Genomic DNA, 22,945 nt, shown 5'->3' with positions numbered 1-22,945 from the left:
GGGTTAAACACCATCTTCTGCAGACCTCTCTATCAAAATACAATCCTGTGCACAGGCCAGTCCCACAAGCACGTCACCTGTGCAGCCATGCTTAGAAGGGTCCCACACTTGGTTTAATGCTCTGATATTGCCATCATGAAATCCTTATCAAGTTCTGAACAAGGGAGACACATTTTTTAAAAGTTTCACTGGATGCCACAAATTATGGAGCCAGTCCTGCCCCTGAGAGTGATAACATATTAAATAATAGTATAAATTGGTCTATGGATGATTTTCTTAAAGTCTGCAGGGAATTACAAGATCAAGAAGAGAGACACCAAATGTCTACCTTGCAGAGGTAATAATATGAGGAGGAAAGAAACCTAAAAGGAAAGCTACATGCACAAATTAGCTCATTTTTTTGATTTAATTATAATTTATTGAGTATCCTCTAAGTGTCATGTAGTGTTCCAGATGCTGATATTACAACAACGAGTAATACAGAGAAAGTCCCAGCCTTCATGGAGCTTCCACTCTAGAGAGGAGACAGACCACAACCAGGTCTGTCTGTGGTGGGTAGGGAACAGAAAAGGGGAGTGTTTTGGATTTAATATATCTCCTTCATCTCGAGCACTGTCACCTTTGGTAACCAGACAAATAATGGTTTAGAAACCTTAATTATTACTATTATTAAACTTTTATTAATAAGAGGCATTTCTTGAGGATTTTCTGCTTTTCTGATCATATTTTGGAATTTTCCTTTTAAGATATTTGGAAATTTCATGAATCAATGCTGGTCATTTACAATACAGTAGTAACTAACTGTACAAATAGGTAACTAACTAGTGTATATAAAAATGAATGTTAGGACTCATTTTGTGAATAATGATATAATGCTCCTTTCTCCTCTCCATTCTCTGCTCCCTCTTTTGTCTAAGTTTAATGGTATATGAACTGCAGTCCCATAAGACAAGTCTGTTTAGATAGGAGCACTGATTCTTATTACATATAAGTTTTTGTCATTGGTTTCAAAAAAGAAACAAGCAAACAAAACCAGGCAAACAACCAAACAAACAAAGCAATGGTCATAATTCAGTGTAGACCATCTGGAAAATTATCTCTCATAAATAAGGAAAAATGATCATGGATTTTACAAAATTGTTCTTACTCTTATGGAAAATATCATATATGGGTGTCCCTAGCATGTTGATGCAGGCATTCAATGGACATCTGTTAATTGAATAAATACATAAATGAATGATGACTAACTGAGCATATCAACAGCTTTCCTTAGATATCCTCAAATGAGTCCATCTAGGGATAGCGCTAATTTTGAACACAAGTTAGATAAAAAATAGTTATTGTGGTTTTGTTTGTTTGTTACCTAGAAAAGGACATATTTCCAAACACAAGTGCCTTTCATCACCCTAGAATGGAATATCCTTTAGAAATAATGCAGAATGGTGAAAAGTAAGCACATTTGGTCAGCCTGAGGTATGGACTATATCCCTTAAGGAGTAAAATCAATCCAGTGTGCATTGCAATTTGGAATCATGAAAAGACACAAAATCTCAGGTCAATCTGTTAACATACAAGAGTCAAAACACTGCCTGACTGGAAAGGAGAAGCCAGTAATTTAAATTCCCTCAAAGCTCTGTAATGATCTAGATGGGTGGGATGGGGGTGGGAGGGAAGTCCAAGAGGGAGGGGATATATGTATACATAGAGCTGATTCACTTCATTGTACAGCACAAACTAACACAACATTGTAAAGCAAATATACTCCAATTAAAAAAAAAAAAAAAAAGTATGTCTGCTATCTACATTTGTGCTCTATGTTTTCAACACACATTATTCGCCCTAGGATTATATAAAAATCCTAAATTAAAATTCAATCTAGTAACAAGCGGGCAAAACAAATAAAGCAACGTTGGAGTTCTCCAGATGCATACTGATTGCAGTTCACAGAATCACAGGGCTTTAAAACATCCTAAGAATTAAGCTAATATGTCCTCCCATACCAAAATTACCCTGTAATTTTCCTTATCCATAGACATTCATTTAATTGAGAGAAAACTGAAAACGTATTTTTGGTTTTAACCTTAATAGAAGAAATTTCACTCTAATCTATTTTTATATTTAGCCATTCTCATTGTGAAGAGATTCTATCATAAGGTTCTTGAAAGAGTCACATCTGATTACAATTTTAACATGTTTATCATTGGTTTCTGTTGGTGGAAAATACATTTCTTATATTCCTTGTTTTTGAATACTCAAATTATCTCTTGGTATTTTCTTCTATGTACTAAATAGCTTTTGCTTGCTTCACGTTTCTGAAAATTGTCCTAATTCTTTAGCCATTTGGTGTTTAACATTATTAATTAACATAATTTTAGGCTTTACAGAGAGTTCCTAGTTAATAATGTAAAAACTGGTACCATTTAACCCAGAAGCCTATACCTATCATAGACAACACTATTAACTTTATTTGCACTATTTCTGTAAAACCTCATGTAAATCTAAATCAAATCTAAGTCTAAATCAAAACCTACTGTAAATCTAAATATAATCAAAATCAAAGTCTCAACATGATATTTATTGGGCATTCGGAATTTTAGGATTTTGGTTTCAGGAAGCTTTTTGAAAATTAGAATGTTCTTAGCTTGGCTGAAGACTATTTTGTTTTATGTAAAAAAAGAAAATTATTCTCAATGTGAACATCTTTTGAATCATAAATATGCTTCTTACCTGTGCTGCTGGATATATTAACATCAATACTGATATCAGATATTCCTCCTCCCTTCAGAGATGCTACACATGTGTATGTCCCAAAATCCGTGAATTTTAAATCAATGATGTCCAAGTTTGTCGTTCCCGGGGAGACATCCGGATCAGTCTGCGTAATAACCATCCGTTCAGAACTTCTTAATGGACGACCATTTTTAAACCAACTAAATGTTAACTCCTCAGAAGGAACAGCTTCTACTTGGCAAGATATTTTCACCTCACGCCCAATCTGGATGTTGTCATCTTTGTGATAAGGATCTGGTGTGATCCAAAATCGTCCTTTTTTTAATGCTAAAACATAAAAATTTTGTAAGTTATTAGTGTTATTTTCATAATGTTAGGGATGCATTCACTCTAGGTAGTCATCTCTGGGCTGAAATAAAGTAAAACAAAATAAAGTAAAATGTACATATGTTTCTTCAGTTTTCAAGTAGTGTGCATATTAATAAACCTCATTTAGATAATTTAGAAATAATCTAAAGACCTAAGTCACTTAGACACTCTAAAACTGATTTTTATAAATTGGATAATATTTTCCAGTAATATAAAAAATGCTTTAAATCTATATATGATACCTAAACATTGTTGCCATTGAATTTTGAACAAATGATGAAACATGTTTATATAAAGTCATTAGGTATTAGAGTTATACGGATCATTAAGCCCAATTCCTTACCCATGTGATACTTTACTTATGGCACAATTTCTCAAATAACTCAAATACTGTACAAATTTCATATTAAAGACAATTCTTCTAAGGTTTTACCTACATGCTGACCAAAACTAGTTTGGTAAAAATTCAGTCAGTTCATATTCATGAAGTATTTTCAATAGTAGTGAAATAACCTGAATGGAAAGAAATATTTTTTTCAAAAAATTTGCTATGATGGCTCTATTCCACCATTCATAGATATCTCCAGTAGAAACTGTTTGCTGGCTATTTCATGCAGATGGCTAAAAGAACCTCTTGGCAGATGGCTTGGAAAACATGCTGCGTTTGTATCTTAACAGCAGTGCTTTCTGAGTCTATGGTCAGTGCTGTTCTCACAACCTGTGTCAGTAATGATAACTACCAGAAACTGCCGAGGGAGCATCTATTGGCATCTTAAGGGCTCCAGTTCTGAACTCTGAATGATACTGTGTACTCAATTTGGAATAGAGTTTGTTCATTTTTATGGCAGTTATACTCATATACACATCTTTCTCTTTTCCAACATCCTACTCATGCCCCTCTCCTTTAACATCACCATCCCTATATGATGAAATGTAGCATATGCAGTGAAACATAATTATCAGAATAAAATATTGTTCATTCACTTTTACAATTAAACCTAAATATATGATGACAATGGCAAAAGTGACATGAATTTAGAAGACCTGCAGATATTGGAGGCCTTCTAACTGCATTCTGGGTAAACTTTCCTGAATTTAACTTGATTTTCCTCAGTCCAATAAAGGCCAGGAAATACCATGGAAATCTGTAGAACTATTGAAGAATGTACTAGAGCTTAATACATTTTTAAATCTTAAAAAATTATTTTAATTTTCTTTTCAGCCTCAAATATTTTCATCTGCTTTCTTGTTTGCATCTTAATAAGGAGAGAGAAATGAGTATCAAAAGCAAAGTGTGTATTATTCTTTTTATTCAAGAAATATTTATAGGGCTCCTGTTCAGGACTAGGCACTAGGCAAGGACCTTATAACATGAGATGGACAAAACAGACATAAACTTGACCCTCATGTATGGCAAATTGAGTACTCATAACTTATAGTCCAGTTTATCTACCCAATGCATATGATACCTACGTCTAAAAAAAAATATGAAATGTTTCATAAGTTTGAAGAAGTCTGAATCTCAGAGGAGAATCCTCCAAAATATGGTTTAGAAAATGCACAAAGCTTCAGTCTTAATGAAAATACCAAGAGACAAATATTTAAATCACATTCTTATATTGTTGTTTGTTACATCTTCCAAATGCAACTTATGAAACTTATTTATTCCCAACCATAACTTTATCAGTACATTACTTTAGGATGAAATCAGGAGAAATTATGGCATTCTATTATTTACAGTCATATATTTATATTTTAATAGAGTGCTGAAATATATGACTTTATATCTAGAAAAGGAAATGTGCTGAAAATGTCCATATCTGGCTACTATATTTAGTATAATACACTGTGCACATATAATTCAAATGCAATTAAATTTCTGTAGTAGACCAAATTATAAGATCATAGAATGTCCTTTACTTTTTTAAAAGACCTAAAAAAATAGTATGTCAAGGAGTATTTACTTTTGTTAGCATTCATAACATTTAAATGAAAGTTTCCTTTCATTTGGTAAGAATTTTCCATATCCTGTTTCTATAGAGAAATAATAAAGCTAAAAAAAAGTTAAGCAGACAATTCATACTTTTCAAAGATAAAAATTTAATATATATATGTGCAATAGTTTCATATGGGGGTACATTTAGGATACATTCCACTCCTAAGTTATATGTTGGTTGTCATATACAAATATGACAAAAAACTCTGATGTTTCAGTAAAATTTACTGACTGGGCAGCTATTGTTTTCTAGCTTTGTTCTCTGTACAGTGACATATTAAAGTGATACTGATGTTGAGAGAACTGCAAATTCATCAGACAAATTATATTTAAACTACTAAACAATTCAAAAACCACTGATAAAAAAACAAGAGATCAATATTTATGTTACATATCATGGACTGTTTTATTTATGAGAAATAACTTTTAAAATTCAAAGTAAAAATATTATAAATCTAATAATCAATTCAGAAATAAAATTAAATATGATATGTAACTATATTTTTGATAGAAAGCAATATAAGCAAGTGGGCTTTTAAGAACGAACTAATTGCCAAAAATATTTGTTGATCTCAATATGAGACAATTCTATGATTTGGCCAAAGTCAATCATATTAGTCTTTCAAATGACATATTCTGAAAAGGAAGACAGGGACAAGTCGGTCTGGCAAGTGAACTAAAGGTAGGGAGTATCAGAATAAGTAGCATGGATAAATTGACTGGAGAGCCATCTCTTTGAGTTTATGTTACTCCATAACAAAATATCTGGTTTTGCATACTGAACAGAAATGTTTTAAGGGGGAAAAAAAAAAGTGTTTATGTCTGTGTGTCTGTGTGTGTGTGTAGCCATCTGACAGTTAAATTTACTTAATTTTCTAATTTATTTTGGCTGCTCAGAAAACTAAGAGCATAGCTCTGCTAACTAGGCACAGGTGCATTAAGAACTTGAAACCCAATTCTAGTTTTTCATTTCTATGTGGTCTGATATGGGAAATCTAATTTTTATGGGTCAAGTGCATCATTTATAAAAATAGGAGGTGATAGTATTACGCTCCCTCTGAGACCCATTGTGAGAAATAGCTTATTAACAATAGTGTAGAGGTTTGAAAATATGAAGTGTTTAATATAGTTAATCAATGGGGAAGCATGTTTCTTCATTTATAATTAAACACTCTTTTCAGTAAACAATTTATAGTAGTTCATGCAATGTTAAAGTCATTTCCTGCTACCAGTTAAGATTTCAAATACTTAAAATCAATCTGCGATTAGTACCAGAGTATAACAGGGGTCCAATAGTCATAACAAGACTCTATAGAACTAAAGAAACTCTATGGAAAAAGAGAGGAGAAATCCCTTTCCCCAAATGCAATTTCTTAGCCTGAATATAGAAAATCCCGTAACACCAGCCTGAGATAACATTAGATTTAGCTTAATGTATCATAAATTGTGATGGATGAACCTCAAAAGGTACTTGTTTAGTCTGGCAATGCATGTAAAGAACTGGCATCAAGCTGAGCCTCTGTTCTGGATAATCAGCTTAGAAACACTGCAATATAACCCATAGCCTCCTTTCATAATATTGTGAGAACTGAATGCAATTGGCTCACATTCACTTTTGAGAGGTTACTTGCCAGGACATTCTAATTGCACTCACTAAAGTCCCTCTACTTTGAGATTTCCAAAGGTGTTCTGTGAATAGAATGAAACTAGTGTATAAATGTAAGGCCAATGCAAAGATCTGGGTAGGGCTTGCTGCGGACCTTTCCCTAGAGAGAAAAGTGGATTTTTGCCTAGGAATGACTAAAGTTCTAAGGCATGCTTCAATTATTTAAAATTAGATTACTTCTTGAGTTTATCCTTGAGCTAAAGACCACTGGCTTTGGAGAAGTCTAGGCTCATGGCTTCCAGGAATACTATATGCAGATAAAGACAAAGAGGAGGCTGTGAGATTGTATCTTTCCTATAAGTATAGATTTAAAATGATAAAATGCACTGACTGTTTGTCAGATGTTCCATGAATTATACAAGACATAATAGTCCGTATTAAAATAAAATTTGTAGATGGAACAAAAATAACATTGAATTAAATGACATTTTTAAAATGTTTTAAATTTTAATGACAAAGCATCTCTTTGGAGAGAAGAAATATCAGGTGTCAGTTTCTGAAACGCTGCTAAGAATTTGTTTCAGAAGGATGATGAGACACAGACTGACCACTGACCACCATTCCAAGTAGATAAATTAGTTAAAAATCTCCAAATATATCACTTCTTACAATCTCAGTAGGATTCTGGTCAACATGAAACACTGGCAATGTGGCACATATATACAATGGAATATTACTCAGCCATAAAAAGAAATGAAACTGAGTTATTTGTAATGAGGTGGATAGACCTGGAGTCTGTCATACAGAGTGAAGTAAGTCAGAAGGAGAAAAACAAATACTGTATGCCAACACATATATATGGAATCTAAGAAAAAAAAATGTCATGAAGACATTCGTGGTAGGATGGGAATAAAACACTAGAGCATGGACTTGAGGATATGGGGAGGGGGAAGGGTTGGCTGTGACGAAGTGAGAGAGTGGCAGGGACATATACACACTACCAAATGTAAATTAGATGGCTAGTGGGAAGCTGCCGCATAGCACAGGGAGATCACCTCTGTGCTTTGTGACCACCTAGAGGGGTGGGATAGGGAGGGTGGGAGGGAGGGTGACGCAAGAGGGAAGAGATATGGAAACATATGTATATGTATAACTGATTCACTTTGTTGTAAAGGAGAAACTAACACACTATTGTAAAACAGTTATACTCTAAAGATGTTAAAAAAAAAAAGAAACACTGGCAAAATGTTGCTAAAAGAATGAATCTAGAAATAATTAATAGTGTAATCAGACAAATAAAAATTGATTTTCTCGTCATGTATTCTCTGTTAAAGACAATAAAAATATCTGAGTGAAAAAAGTATTTGGTAGTCGTACTGGATGCCAACTGAATAAAGAGCTGGAAATATATTACATCAGCAAAGCAACTTGAGATAGTAAATGATAGTATATAGATATAATCTGTCCTATTATATTTAGATGCCTATCTTTCTCCTCAAGTGGACTGTGATCACCTGGGGAGTGGGCCCATGCCTTACTCTCTTTTTTGTCCCTAATCCTGAACCCGGTTCCTTGTTATAGTTGGTAGTCAATGGTTTTCTTTAAAATCAATTAAACTTGACAAAGCATTAACTTTACAGATTCTAATTGTTCCCATTTAGTCTGATATGTCTATGTTAACTCTGTTTCTGTTTGGTAGTCTTATGTTCTGAGATGCATGGGGGAAAACAGGATAGAGAAAAAAGAAAAAAAATGATGTCTTCAAGGATTTAAGGGTTTTGTTTTGGGAGCAAAATATATTTGATGAACTAACAGTATTAACATAGGGATATATGTGAGGAAGGGATTTCTGTACAGAAAAACTCAGGAGACGTCATTCCATCATACCTACTGACTAGCTAGCTTTGTGTCCCAGTTATATAATGTGCCAGGGACATCAGCTATCAAACAAGATATCAGTTACTCATCCCTGCTTTGTATAGGAGACTGAATTTCATGCAAAAGGGCTTGTTTGCATGCTTTAGAGCTCAGTTGATAATTATTTCTAAGGAAATATGGAAGAAGGAAGAAAACTGACATCTAAACATAGTTATATTGTCTAAAATAGCATTTGCCAACACCTGTTTCAGAAAAATGTTAATAGGAATCATGTTAAAAGAAAGCAGAACGAACAGTTTGAGGATTGACTATATAAGTAAAAGTTCGCTTTTCTGCAGAGCTTTGAACATGCTAATATGCATATTGCAACATTCCTAGAGGGGCTGATAATACTTAACAAAAAACCCTTTATTTGTGGAACATGTTTCAGGACTAGTATCTCATAGAATAAAGTAAGAGAATCTATTAGTTGATGAAAATCATTGAAATGACTTTAAAATTAGACTCCATTCTTGATGTTTTAGTCATCTCCATTATGAACATCACAAAATGATAAACAAGATACAACTCTCTTCTGAAAATAAAATTTATAATTAAAAAAACTAAAGGACAGGGGAAATGTCTAATGGCACAATGAATTTATAAAACATACTTCAGAGCCATCTAATAAAGCTATCTGCACTAACAGCAGTGTGGCTCCTTCCTTTCCCAAACAACCAGGATTTCTTAAAACTGAATTAACAGTTTGTCCCTATCTTGGAAATGCACATTTTGAAATATGCAAATAGCATGAAAAAGGAATTAAATGTATTAGCATCTATATAATTTGCAATTATTGATATAAGCTAGAAAGACAATCTAGCTCAGTTGCTTGAGGAAATAATAATAATATTTATTTATTTATATTTTATGTTGTTAGAAAAAAGTATTTAAAGTGTTATTATGAGAAGTATTAAAACTTCTGGAAGATGGATAGGAGGAGGAAGTTCTTTTTTTCTTATATACTGTTCAGCATTCTTATACTCATTTCCCTTTGTCTAACAACACCAACTGCCAACCTATAGTCTGAATGAAAGTTCATTAATAATGAAAGAACCAAAAATTCATTACACCCATTTCCTAAAAGTAGTTTAAAATAGCACCCCTGATAATTTGAATGCAGAATTAAATGCTGAAAGGAAGTTGGGGTTCTGTTTAATTGTGAAGTATCAAGGCTCTATTTATTTTGTGAATTTACTCAAAGCTAATTACTGCAGTTAATCATTCAAAATGTTCAAGCAAAGTATGGTTGAATTTTTGTCTTTTAATGTCCTTGCTCAATAGAATAACCACAGGTAAGTATTTTGAGTAGAAATGAAAGGAAGAAAAAATCTTTTAGGGGGGCATAAATTTTGCTTTTTGATGTAAGCCCTTCCTTGAGAGGTGAAAAAGAAGTAGACTAAATTCATATTATTACTACCATCATTATTATTTTGCCATTCTTATTTCAGCCCTATCTTAAGCAAGGAGTAAGCATATATTAGCTATAAATTATCGAAGTGTCCATATAATGTCATAAATAGAAACAAACATTTTCATAGTATGGCTACTATGTAAATGGTATTTGACATAGTATGTCTTAGCACTAGTTACTTGAATAGGAGAATATTGATCAGCACAATTTACGTATCCTATGTCATTAAAAATCAGTAGGTATTTTGAGCTCACCTTTTCTATCAAATTAAATATATTCCTTCACTATGAGAAGAACGAGTCCAGGATGAGTTATATTTTTTATTAGTTTTTAAAGACTTAGGACTAGAAACAGCTATAACATGAACTGCAGCTTAGAAAAGCCTGTGCTAAACATAGTTCTTCTGAAGTCTTTTTGAAAATAGTACATCCTTAATATTTATGGAATTGATCGTGTAGTAGTGAAAACTGGATGAAAATAATGAGACTAACAAACTAAAAATCGTTCTTTACGGTTTTTGCTTTCCTTATTTTGTTTCAAAAGCTGTTGACTTTCTCCTTTCCAAAATGATCCTGCCTATGTGCCAACCTATCTCCCAGTATCCTGATGCCATGCATTCTTTTGGTTATTCACTTTCTTTTGAAGTTTCAATATTTTCTCTTTCATATGCTATTTAATTTCAGAGTAGAAAGTTGTTTAGGTCACATCTAAACTTAGAAGACATTCCTTAACCCTAATAATGCTGCAAATTATTTGCAGCATTTTTCTTAAAAAAAATAGTGAAACACCAATTGCCTCCTTGTGTCATTATGCACTCATTCAATTTGACAGTTCACACCTTGGTTTTCACTGGTGCTATTCTGACACTGAAGTCTCAAAGGTTAGCAATAACCTCTTACTCAGTTAACACAAAGATATTTTCCAGTTCTTCTCCATGTTTATATCACTTGCATTTTGCACTTCATATCACTTTCCATTACTGATTCTTTCTTCCTTCTTGAAAATTCTTTCTACAGACTTCTATGACTAGGAAAATGTAATATTTAAGGAAATAAATTAGTTTGACTTTGCACATTTGCATCACAATTGTCATGACACACTTCCTAGTTCCCTACTTCATTTGAATTTCATCATTCAAACAGTAGTTGTAAAGTCAGTCTTTGTTGAGAAAGAAAGGATTTTTATAAATTATTTTGTCATAATTGCAGATCACAGAGTTTTTACTTAATCTTCTACCTTCCAATTTGCTTGAGCATGTTTGGGGACGTGATCACTGTTTGTTTTGTTTCTTGACACACAAAAGATTACAACATATTCAATTTAAATTAAAATAATGATTTAATCATTTGATATATTATTTCATTTTTAATATTAAAGAGCAAGGAAAATAACCTAGGTATGTTGAACAACAAAATGAAAAATATCCGTACTCACTAGGAATTTATAAAAATGATCTTAACTATCTTATCATACTTTGAAAGGAGCTCAAGTATCAATACCAATGACATAAACGAACTAAACATTCCCGTCAGTGTGACGAAACATTAGACAGGTTTCTTCCTGACTCTAGGCCCCTGGTCTCCCTTTTCTTAGAGCATTTAACTTTAGAAAACTTTCAATTGTAGATTCCTTCTCTGCCCCTTTGAGATGTAAATCTTCTACAAGCCAGAAATGGTTTTCTTAAGGACCCAGGAGCCATCCATCTAAAATGTACTGGCATACTTCAGAGATACTGCGGGTTCAGTTTCACATCACCGCAATAAAGCAAATATTCAAATAAACTGACACAAATTTTTTAGTTTCTCAGCGCATATAAAAGTTATGTTTACACTATACTGTAGTCTATTAAGTGTGCAATTTAGCATTATGTCTAAAAAAAGCAACATACATACCTTAATTAAAGAATACTTTATTGCTAAAAAATGCTAATCATCGTCCGAGGCTTCAGCAAGTCCTAACATTCAGCAAGAATGGTAACATCATGGATAACCATAACAAATATAACAATAATGAAAAATTTTGAAATATTATGAGAATTACAAAAATGTGATACAGAGACACAAAGTGAGCAAATGCTGTTGAAAAAATGGCCCCAATAGACTTGTTTAATGCGGCATTGCCCCAAACCTTCAATTTCTAAAAAAACCCACAATATCTGCGAAGCAAAAAAGAGTGAAGTGCAATAAAATGAGATATGCCTGTAATCATCAGAAGAGATAGTCCTTCCAATCCCAGTTTCTATAGGAGGGTAGGAACCTAAGTTTGAAAAGACCACTTAGCAAGCACAGATGGCTTAATCACATTCACCAACCTCCCCTAATGTCTTCTAGTACTTTTCCATTAGCTCATCCTAGTATTTAAAAATCCTCCGTCTTTTGTCTCAGCAGAGTTACGTTTAATCTCTCTCCTCTAGTGCAAGAGTCGTGACTTCTTTTGCAACAGTCTTGAATACAGTCTTCTTTGATGTTTTATAAAGTGTCTGATGTAATTTTTCTTTTACATCATTATGGCCTTTTACATTATAGTCTTGTGCATTATTGAAATAGATGAAAACTGATTAACTCTAGGAAATTCACTGCTACAAAGTTTCAAATACTAAAGAAAATAACGCTTACAGTCACAACACACACACGTTGTAGTATGTTGTTCAAAGATGAAATGTTGCATGAGTACAAGTGTATTTGAGAGTTAAGGAGGTTAATTTAATCCCTTTATAAAGCTATGTTTCCTCCAATGTGGTAAGCCCTATTTAATCTTTAATGCCCTGTGGGTCTAGAATTTCTGATAATAGGCCATAGGACAAGACTCTGGGTTTGTGGGTTAACCAAAAGATGACAGGACTGCTAAAATGAAATGTGAAGAGACTGACTCTAAAACTAAATACCTTTAATACGTATATTATAAAGAGAAATGTGTAATATTTCCCTTTTAAAAAGTACACACAACCTTGCTCTAGAAGTTTGTTTGTTTGTTTGTTTGTTTTTTCGCGGTACGTGGGCCTCTCACCACTGTGGCCTCCCCCGCTGCGGAGCACAGGCTCCGGACGTGCAGGCCCAGCGGCCATGGCTCACGGGACCAGCCGCTCCGCGGCATGTGGGATCTTCCCGGACCGGGGCACGAACCTGTGTCCCCTGCATCGGCAGGCGGACTCCCAACCACTGCGCCACCGGGGAAGCCCTCTAGAAGTCTTTAAAGCAGATATTAGAAATATATGTTATAGTTTTCCTTTTCTCTTTTTAATGAGAAAATTCTGGCAAATAAGCAGATGAGATAAGGTCAAAATGATGGTGGTATAGAAATGTTTTCATACCCTGTAAAATTAGTAGCTGGGCCATAAATTGGCTCTGATCTTTACAGGAATAAAAAAGAGGGAAACACTAATTTCATGTTTCATAGTTTCTGTGAGTTCAAAATATACCAACTCCTAACAAACAAACAACAGACAAAAAAAAATATTCTTGGTCCAGAGAACTGAGTAGAATATATCTCCTGAACCTGAATAAATGAGACACACAACAAGCAGCATTTTAACCACATCCTTATGATGATCATAACAATGTAGTTTACAGAACTAGTCAATCTGTCCCTCAATTACAGGATTGTTAATTCCATCAATTTATACTGGAACAAATGAGTATGGTCCAGGTGCACAGGTATTCAGGCTAAATTCAAAGATGAATCGAAAGATAGTGTTTCAGTGAGTATTCAGCAGTAGTGAGTACAGGTTTATAGTCTATGAGAATGATCCAGGGAGGTTATCATTGGTGGTCATGGTGGGAGGGTGGTATTGCAGATGTTATATATTGAGGGTTATATGGAAATATCTGCTTTAAGTGTTAACTGACATAGATGTAAGATTCACATACTCTTAGAAAGGAGAAAAGCCAAACTAGGACGCAAGTTCTGTAAAGAGATGGATAGTGGGATACCTATGGACAGGAACAAGACAAAGGTCCACATGGTACTGAAATCCAATGAAAATACAACTTTAAGACATAAAACATGCTGAGTACTTTAAGAAACAAATGGTTTCACAATATATCTCCCAGATCAAATCAACTGTTTGCATTACTTAGAGAATTGTTGGATATAAGCCAGTTCAGTGTTAGGACACATTTACCAGAAACAATGACTTCTGTGTTGGAAGAATTGTTCTTAACTCATTCTTCAAGGAAATGATTAGATAATAAGGCTAAGTAATATATTAAAGGTATGCCTACTATTTGAAACGAAAACTATGACATCTATAGTTTAGAGCATTAGTATTTGAAGTGTGGATCCTAGACCAATAGCAACAGCTGATCTGCTGGGTGCCCCCCCACAGCAAAACTATACTTCTTGGGGTAGGACCCAGCCATCCACATCTAAAAGGTTCACTGGGTGATTCCGATGTACTATGAAGTTTGAGAACCACTGTCTTAGAAAACAATTATCCTTGGGAGTTCCCCAACAGTCCAGTGGTTAGGACTCGGCACTTTCACTGCCAGGGCCCTAGGGTCAATTGCTGGTCAGGGAACTAAGATCCTGCAAGACACGTGGTGCGCCCAAAGAAAACAATTGTCCGTCCATCCTCCAGAAATGCAGAGCCAGAAGAGAAGGAGACAGGCCATCAGCTCATCCAGAGGATTACTGAGTTATTAAAGAGCATGCTAAAAGTGGCCACAGCATATCTTTTTTCTTTATAAGGCCCTCAAGAAATTGTTTACCCTGATTATAACACGTGAAATATTATTAAGGAACAGCTCCTGCAAGTATCAATAACAACAGGGTCTAAATTGACCTCACACAGCTTAACATGCAACTACGTCCTTTCCACGCAGCCAAAGCCTGAGGAAAGGTTAACAACGATGTTAACAGTGGCCAATATAAAGCACCTTCCTCTTCTTTACCTAAGAAATTGTAACTCTTGAAGTATTAAGAATGTAACCAAATATCATGTAGGAATATCTAAAAAATGATTATGCTCACAATTTGTGACTGAGAGATTGATAGCCCGCCAACTTTCTTCTGAGAGTCAATGGCTTCTCAGTGAGTCAATGTAGGTAACAGTGAAGAGGTCAGACTGTCTAGGTTTCAAAATGATTTCATCTTTTATTAGCTGTGTGACCTTGTGTAATTTACTCAGTCTCCCAAATCTGTAAAATGGAGATGATAATAAAATTAATCCATGAAGCTCTGAGTATGCTGATACCGCCACTGAGTAAGCAAATGGTAGATGTCAGCTGCTTTCTATTCTGTGTCACCTGAGCACTCACAATACATCTATTGCTCTGCTTGCTGCCAAAAAAGTGCAAAGATGAAGAGGCTAGTGGTGGAGAAAAGCATAGAAATAAATAATTTTATATACAGAGCAATAAAGACAAAGATTCATTATACTAGGTATTATGGAAGGGAACCCTTAAAAAAAAGTTAGTTACCATGAAGAAGGCAGGGAAAGCCTGAGAATTAGGGATGAAAGGGAATACAGGCTATTGAAGATGCTGAGAGGTCATTTCAGAAAGATTTTTACTGTACCAATAATTGGGTCTAGTTCGCTTTCTCTAACTCTAGCAAATCCCCTCATGATGCCACAAATTGTGTTTCTCTGTGATTTCAACCATTCACATCCATTCTCCTCCGGTCTCTGAGGATACAAGTTTGTTCCTCCTTTCAGGGCTAATGTCTTAAACTGTGCTCCTGATCTCAGCCCCAGCTCTGTATGGAATATCGCACACCTTCAATTTTCTCTCTTTTTCTCTTAAATTCTCCCTCACCTGAGGCCCTTCCCTTGTATCTATAAACATGATCGGAATCTCCTCCTTAATTACAACAAAACAAAGCGACAACAACTAAATAATGCAGAGAACCTGTCTTCAACTTCTTTATCTCATGGGAGTTACTTCTTATTCACTGTCTTTTGTTTTCTCACTGTCAAAGCATTAAGATATAAACCACTCACCTTTAGCCTCTTCCAATTAGATTTGATTCCCACAGGTAGCACAACTTTTAACGGTTGACCATTTGTTTCTAGCTGTCAGATGGACTCTATTTCCACTTCCTTTGTCCTGAATCTGTGCTCCTCTTTTCTCTTCTCTGTCTACACTATCACTTCACAACTTGCTTTTCCATCCACAGTTTGTCTCAGCACAGAAAGGTATTACCTTAGTAAAACCCTCTGCACCCACCTCACTGAGTTATACTTGCTTATTTCCAAACACCTGCTAGCTTTCTATGTGATGCAGCACTTCACAGTCCATGGGCCTCAATTAAAACTTCTTTTATCACCACTTTAAGGAATATCTGTGTGACTCTCCTTTTTTTCACTATTTGCTTTCTGTAACTATAGTCTATTTAGAGAAATACATATTTGAGATCATACTATATGGACCAGGCACCTTTATTTGGAGGTCCACATGAAATTTGGGAACAAATCAATGAAAATTTTATGAAGCTGTTATTCTAAAGATTCTCTCAAAATTTATTCTCCTGAATCCACTCCTTTGACCTAGGTGATGGAGCAATACATTAGCCTCATATGTTTTGTTTCATTATATGATAACAAAATAAAGGATTAATTTGAATTTAGCTGATCTGGAAAATATTTCCTTACCTGAACATCCTTCACAATTCTTTCTTTTTTCTTTCCTTCTTTAAAGATAAACATTTTCTTAGAGCAAATTTAAAACTCATCCAGTTGGAAACTCAGAGAAAACATTTTGGATTTACAAAAAGGTTTTACTGTTGAAAATACATCATCTTAGGGCCACAACTTTAAAAGATTAAGCTTTTTAGAAGCATTTACTCTAAAATATATTACATACATATGTATATATTACATATATGTAATATATTTTAGAGTAAATGCCCTGCTTTTTTTACGAAAGGAGTTGAAACATAGTTTTGCATTTTCTTAAAAATTTGAGGGCTATCATCACCAATTTACTTTACTTAACTCATAGTTAGACACTAAGTACTACTAATTATGACAGAATTACTTTTTTTCTTTACTAAAGGCTACAGACAGGTATGTATTTTTAGTCTGTGTCAGTTTCTGTTTGGTCTCTGTTATTTTCTTTATTGATGACTATCAACTCTTATTTCCACTATCAGCATAGAGTTAGTGCAACAACTTTGATTCCTCTCCTAATTTGTTACTTCATCTCTTTTACCAAAGATATACATGAGGTTTATCGCATGCAGTTGTGCTCTTTCTTTCCATAGTTATATTTTCTGTTATTTTGGGGTTTTCTTTTGTTGTATCTCAATTCTTAGTTGTGTTCTTTTGAGTTGGTACGGTTGCTGTATACGTGTAATTATCACTTTGCACTCTCTACATAATGGGACTTAACATAATTTAGAGGTTGCTGCTTACTTATTTATACCTTGCCATATTCTAAGACGGATCTAAGGGTCTTACAACATTTATTGTTAATATACTGCATCTTGCAGTAAAAGCAACAAGAAACAAGGAAGCAATGATTAAATCAAGTTCGGAAAATAAGACAGAGACAGAGTGAAGTTGATATGAAAAATAAATACAATAAACCTCTATGTAGTTATTCAATTGTGGCAAAACAGAGATTATATACTAAACATTATAGCAGCCAAAATAATGAAGAAAACATAGCCAATTATAAAACTGACAGTATCTTTAGAATAAAAACAAAACAGCTGTACAAGAGAAGTACAACCATTCCTATGCTCCTCAGAAAAAGAGTATAGGATAGAGTAATGAACAATATCTTTGAACAGTTTCTTACGACAAATAGGGAACAACTTTGGAAGGCTATTTCTTTTCAAAAAATTGCTCAGTATAGGCTTAAAACATCAAACCAAGGGGAATTCAGCAAGGAGGATTCTAATATGTGTGGGTTGAGGCAATACTCTATGATATGTCAATTTAGGGACTGATTTTAGAGCACTGAGCCAGTGGGTTCTTAACTAAAATTAAGCATCAGAATCACAATGTCTGAGTCACATACCCCAGTGATTCCAAGTAAGCTACATTAGGGTAGAGTTTGGAGATCTGCATTTGTAGGCTACACCACGGATTCTGATTCATGCATCGAGATGAAAACTACTGACCTAAAGGAAGAGTTGAAAAACAGCCTGCCTGAACTCCTCCATATATTTGATATTCTTAATCAAGATTCTGAAAGATACTGAGCAGCAATAAATTTGTGGTCATAATCCCTGACAAGTAACCACAGGGCAACCAATCTATACTGACAGTCAACTACAGAGCCAGATGCTTTAACAATCAGCTAAGCCAAGACAGCCTCCCATAAAAACTGTGGAGCTTAAAACTCACTGCTAAGTAGAAGCTTACCCTAAACTAGCTCAGAGTCTTGATGACATAAACTCCTTAGAATAACAACATATAAAATAAAACATCTGTATCAAATGTTTAAAATATAAATCCAATTTAGATGTTAGTACAGCCCAAACTATGTAACTGTTTATTCCTTCTCAAATTTGAGGAGAAATTATTAAGAGAAAACCATAGATGACTTCTCTCACATATTTTTCATGACGGAAATAATCTTTTAAAAGTAAATTTTTGAAAAAAATTATGTTGACTACTCGGCATGTCAAATATGTGACATTTGCTTTCCTACTTCTTCATAGGTCTATAGCCATTATCATACATTAATCCTTCCTATCATACATTAGTCCTTCCTATCCAGGCTGCATAACATATCAAAATCATTCAGGACATTGTACTATGGGCAGTCACTAATATTTGATCAGCATTTTGCATGTGTGAAGAGACCTTTCTGAACTTCAACACAGTTACTTAAACTTGACTTGACATAAATCTTCCTTAATGAAGGACTCTCTATAACGTGTACATTGTTTGGGTGATTTTTTAGCCATTGAAGGAGGGTACTAATTAGGATAATACATGACGGAAAAATTGTGTTGTTAATGTGTCACTAATAGATTGAGAGATGCACACACTAATCTCACCTTGATTATAATGTTTCTGTTTGCTAAATAGAGAAAAATTTAAGCAATAATGAAATTTCATTACCACAACCTTTTAGAAAGCAGAGAAGCTCAGCATGGAATTATGTTTTTATTAAGTATACCTTCATTCTGAACACTACTTGAGGTAGAAACTGGCACAAAATAATATTGGAATGCAGGCAAATCAAATATGAAAAATATAATTTATGGTAGCAGTATTTTAAATTTGATAATAAAGCTTAGTGATAAGGACAGCCAAATTATCTGTCCCTTAGTTTTACTATAGAAAATATTTACTGAATTCAAATGTCAGTATTAATGCTGATAATAAGTAGTTTTAGGCAGTGTTGACAAAAAAATCCTACCAATGTACTATGTTATTTGGGTCAGTTGTGGTTTTTCTCCTAATTTCTATTTGCAATCCACCTGTCTGAATAAAATAGAAAGAAGGAGCTATAGGTAGGTGAAGGTTAACATTCTGTATAATTAAATTAAACAGATACTTACTGCATATCAGTTACATAATTCAGGCATTGGAGGGACCTGTTCTCTGTCATCACATATACAGAAGAAAATATGATTCTACAACAAAGCTGAATGTGCTAGAAACTAAGAGTAGTAAAAATAATTTATATTGCACTTATGTTTAATTCAATAATTTCTGGTTGAAGAGATATCTGTTCTATTTATATAGTCACCAGTTTATTTGGGACACAGGATCAGATTAATTTCCTTCCACAAAGGCTTTGAATGAGTTTTACTTCAATGAGAAAACAATTTTTGACTATCAGTTTAAAAATAATTTTTCTATAAATCTTGAAAGATATATGGCTTACTTTTATATTATTTATTTTCTCCCAGCTTTACTGAATATATATCTTTACTTCTCAAATCCCAGTTACTCCCATAATCTGCTGATATCTGGCTTCTGATCCACCTTTCTAGTGTCACAGTACTCCAGTGGCATCATTTTCAAGTTTCAGTCCTTGTCTACCTTAACTCTTTTGGGCATTTTGCAGTTAGATGCTGTTGACCCTACCTTCATTTGTGAAATCTGCTTTCCTTTTTTTGCCTCTGGAACAGCATAAGTCTCTGCTTCTCATTTTACCTTGCAAACAACTCTTTCTCAATTTAAAAAAATTGTTGTAACCCTTAAATGTATACATTTCCAAAGGTTCATGTCTAGGTCATGTGTACTATGTTGCCTTTAATCTATAGATATTGAAAAAGAAGAATAAAACAACTTACTGAAAAGACATAAGTATCAAAACTATAAAAATGAAATATTTCTAAGTCAAGTAATATTTTAAATATTATTTAACAAAAACAATATTACTTTTGTTAACAAAAGAATATATTACTCATACATTAATGCAATCTCTAAGCTTACATATCACTTGTGCATTTGGGCTTTTTCTATATGGTCAGGAAAATCAGGCAGGAAATTTGGATGCAAAGTGTTTTTGAAGAAAAGATACTAGAGTTTATTTGGCAAGGGAATATCATAGTGAGCTTATTTTTGGAAATGATGTGTTCCTTAAATGGTTGAATTACACAAATTGCTATATCATATTGACTAGTAACTATGAACAGTTCCTAAATATCACTGGAAAAATACATATCCATTAACATATTATTTTCATTGCACAGTGCCTACAATTAAGACATTTCCAATTAGGGAAGAAAGAACTGTGAATTTATTGCTCAATTTAAATTTTTCATTATTTTCTGATTAAGCCATTTGCCAATTGTTTCTGTGCTGATGATCATTATATTGTGAAATTATGCTACTGTTAGCACCTTTAACATGTAAATACATCAAACTGCAAATCCTATCATATTCTATTACATTTTTTGCTCCTCAAAAATGAAGAGGTAACAAAAGCTTGAATTAACCATAGGAACTTAAAAAGCATCACATTTACGGTGGAAAAATGAACTACTTGGTTATTTTCTATTTTACTTGCTCATGATGTTTGAGTTTTCTGTGTTCTATCATCATTGCTCTTCAAATACAAATTTAGTCTCTACTGCTACAAATACGTTACTGTTAAAAGTATACTGAATCAGATTTCTATTTCTGTCTTTACTAGGAACAATTGCAGCCGACCATCACTCCCATGGAGAAAAATTAGAAAAGCCAATAAAAATTCTTAAAAGTCCTTTTTGAAAGCATCAAACATCAGTTCAGGCAACCTGAACTTGAGGGATCAAAATCCCAGAGAAGGGAAAAACAAAAAGGTGAGCTAACATACTGCAGCCACTTTTCTTTCTAGTCATTTGCCTATAGCAGGAGGCTGAAGATCCAAGCAAAAAGCTCCAGTGAATAGCCCAGGATACTCAGCTGGAAGCTGTGAAGAGCCATGTCCTAGGAGTGGGGCAAATAGGAGACATAGCATTACCAACCCAGCCTTGAATCTGCTCGATCTCTGACTGAACTGAGACAATAAAACTACACTCTCTCTGCCTAGAAAAAAACTGAAAAGTAAAGAAAGAAATATTCTGAAGAAACATAACATAATCCTGAGCCAATTTTTAATACAGAATAATATGCATTCAATAAGAAAATAAGGCTTGTCAAGAGACAGGACAAGGTAAAACAGAAGAATAACAACAAATCACAGGTGATCAAGACACTGGAGCTCTCAGATAAAAACACTAGAATAGTTATGATTGAAACATTCAACAAAATAAGATAAAACACTGGAGAAAGTGAAATGAAAAGATGGCAAGTTTCACCAAATAACTGGAATCCATAAATCAACATAAATTTTACAATGGAAAAATACAATAAATGAAATTGAGAACTCAGTAAAAGTGTTTTACTATAGATTAGAAGCAATAAAATACAGCACTGGTGAACTAGAAGATGGGGCAATAAGAAATACTGAAGCACAGATGGAGGAGAAAAAGGAGGAAAAGATAGGAAAGAGCATAAAAGACAAATGAAACAGTGAGAAGTCTAACATAAATATAAATGGAATCAATGAAGAAGAGGAAAAAGAAGTGGAACAAAGAAAACAGACTAAAATTCATAAATTTAAAAAGCTCAGAACTCATATAGGGTAAACACAAAGAAAATCCCATCAAAGCACATATTAGGAAAACTATTAAAATATCTAAAAAAAAAAAAAAAAAGACTGTTAGAAAGCAGCCATGGGGTGGGTCTGGGGAACTACATAAAGAGACATACTCAAAAACATTACAGATAAATAAAAATGGAAACTTAAAAAATTTAGTTGTATTCAGTGGGACAAAGAGGGAAAAGTACATCTACTCCATATTCCAGGACATAGAAGTTCCTCACGTTCAAATAATCCACAGGAAGACAGATGAAAGAAAACAGAAAAATAAGAAAACAGAGAACAAACAGAAAACAAAAGATAAGTGGCATACTTAATCTCTAACATTTCAATCACTGCATTCAGTGTAAATGGTATAAAAATACATCAACTAAAACATAGATTGGCAGAGTGAATTACAAAAGCAACCACGACTCAACTATACATTGTCTATAAGAAACTCACTTCAAATATAATGATATAGGTAGATTAAAAGTAAAAAAAAAAAAAAACCTTATCGTGTAAACTTCAATCAAAGGTAAGAAAGAGGAGCTATATTAATATCAGATAAAATAGATTTCACAGCAAAGAAACTGAAAACTGCCAGATTCAGAGGGACATTATATATTGACAATGGGTCAAGACACCAAAAAGACATTGCAGTTCTAAATGTGTATACACTAAAAACAAACATAAAACAAGCAGCAAGATATGTGAAGCAAAAACTGACAGAACTGAAAGCACAAATGGACAAATTCACAATTATATTTAGAGACTTTGACACCCCTCCCTTAAAACTGATAGAACTACTAGACAGCAAATCGGTAAAGATACTGAAGAACTCCGTCAACCAAAAGGATCTAACTGACATTTGTAGAACATTATACCAAATAGCAGAATGC

General features: G+C 33.8%; 1 protein-coding gene across 7 annotated transcripts in view; it reads right to left on the bottom strand.

Annotated features, from left to right (window-relative positions):
• MDGA2 (MAM domain containing glycosylphosphatidylinositol anchor 2) overlaps positions 1–22,945 on the bottom strand; it is an 819,485-nt gene that overhangs the window by 213,027 nt on the left and 583,513 nt on the right. For all 7 annotated transcript variants that reach the window (XM_059056743.2, XM_067028497.1, XM_067028498.1 and 4 more), the window contains one exon: positions 2,728–3,057. In XM_059056743.2, the coding sequence (XP_058912726.1) occupies positions 2,728–3,057 (330 nt within the window). The remainder of the gene's footprint in view (positions 1–2,727; positions 3,058–22,945) is intronic.

Source organism: Kogia breviceps, chromosome 3 (assembly GCF_026419965.1).
Source record: "Kogia breviceps isolate mKogBre1 chromosome 3, mKogBre1 haplotype 1, whole genome shotgun sequence".
In the NCBI taxonomy this organism is placed as follows: Eukaryota; Metazoa; Chordata; class Mammalia; order Artiodactyla; family Physeteridae; genus Kogia; species Kogia breviceps.
This window is presented reverse-complemented; position numbering and strand designations above follow the sequence as displayed.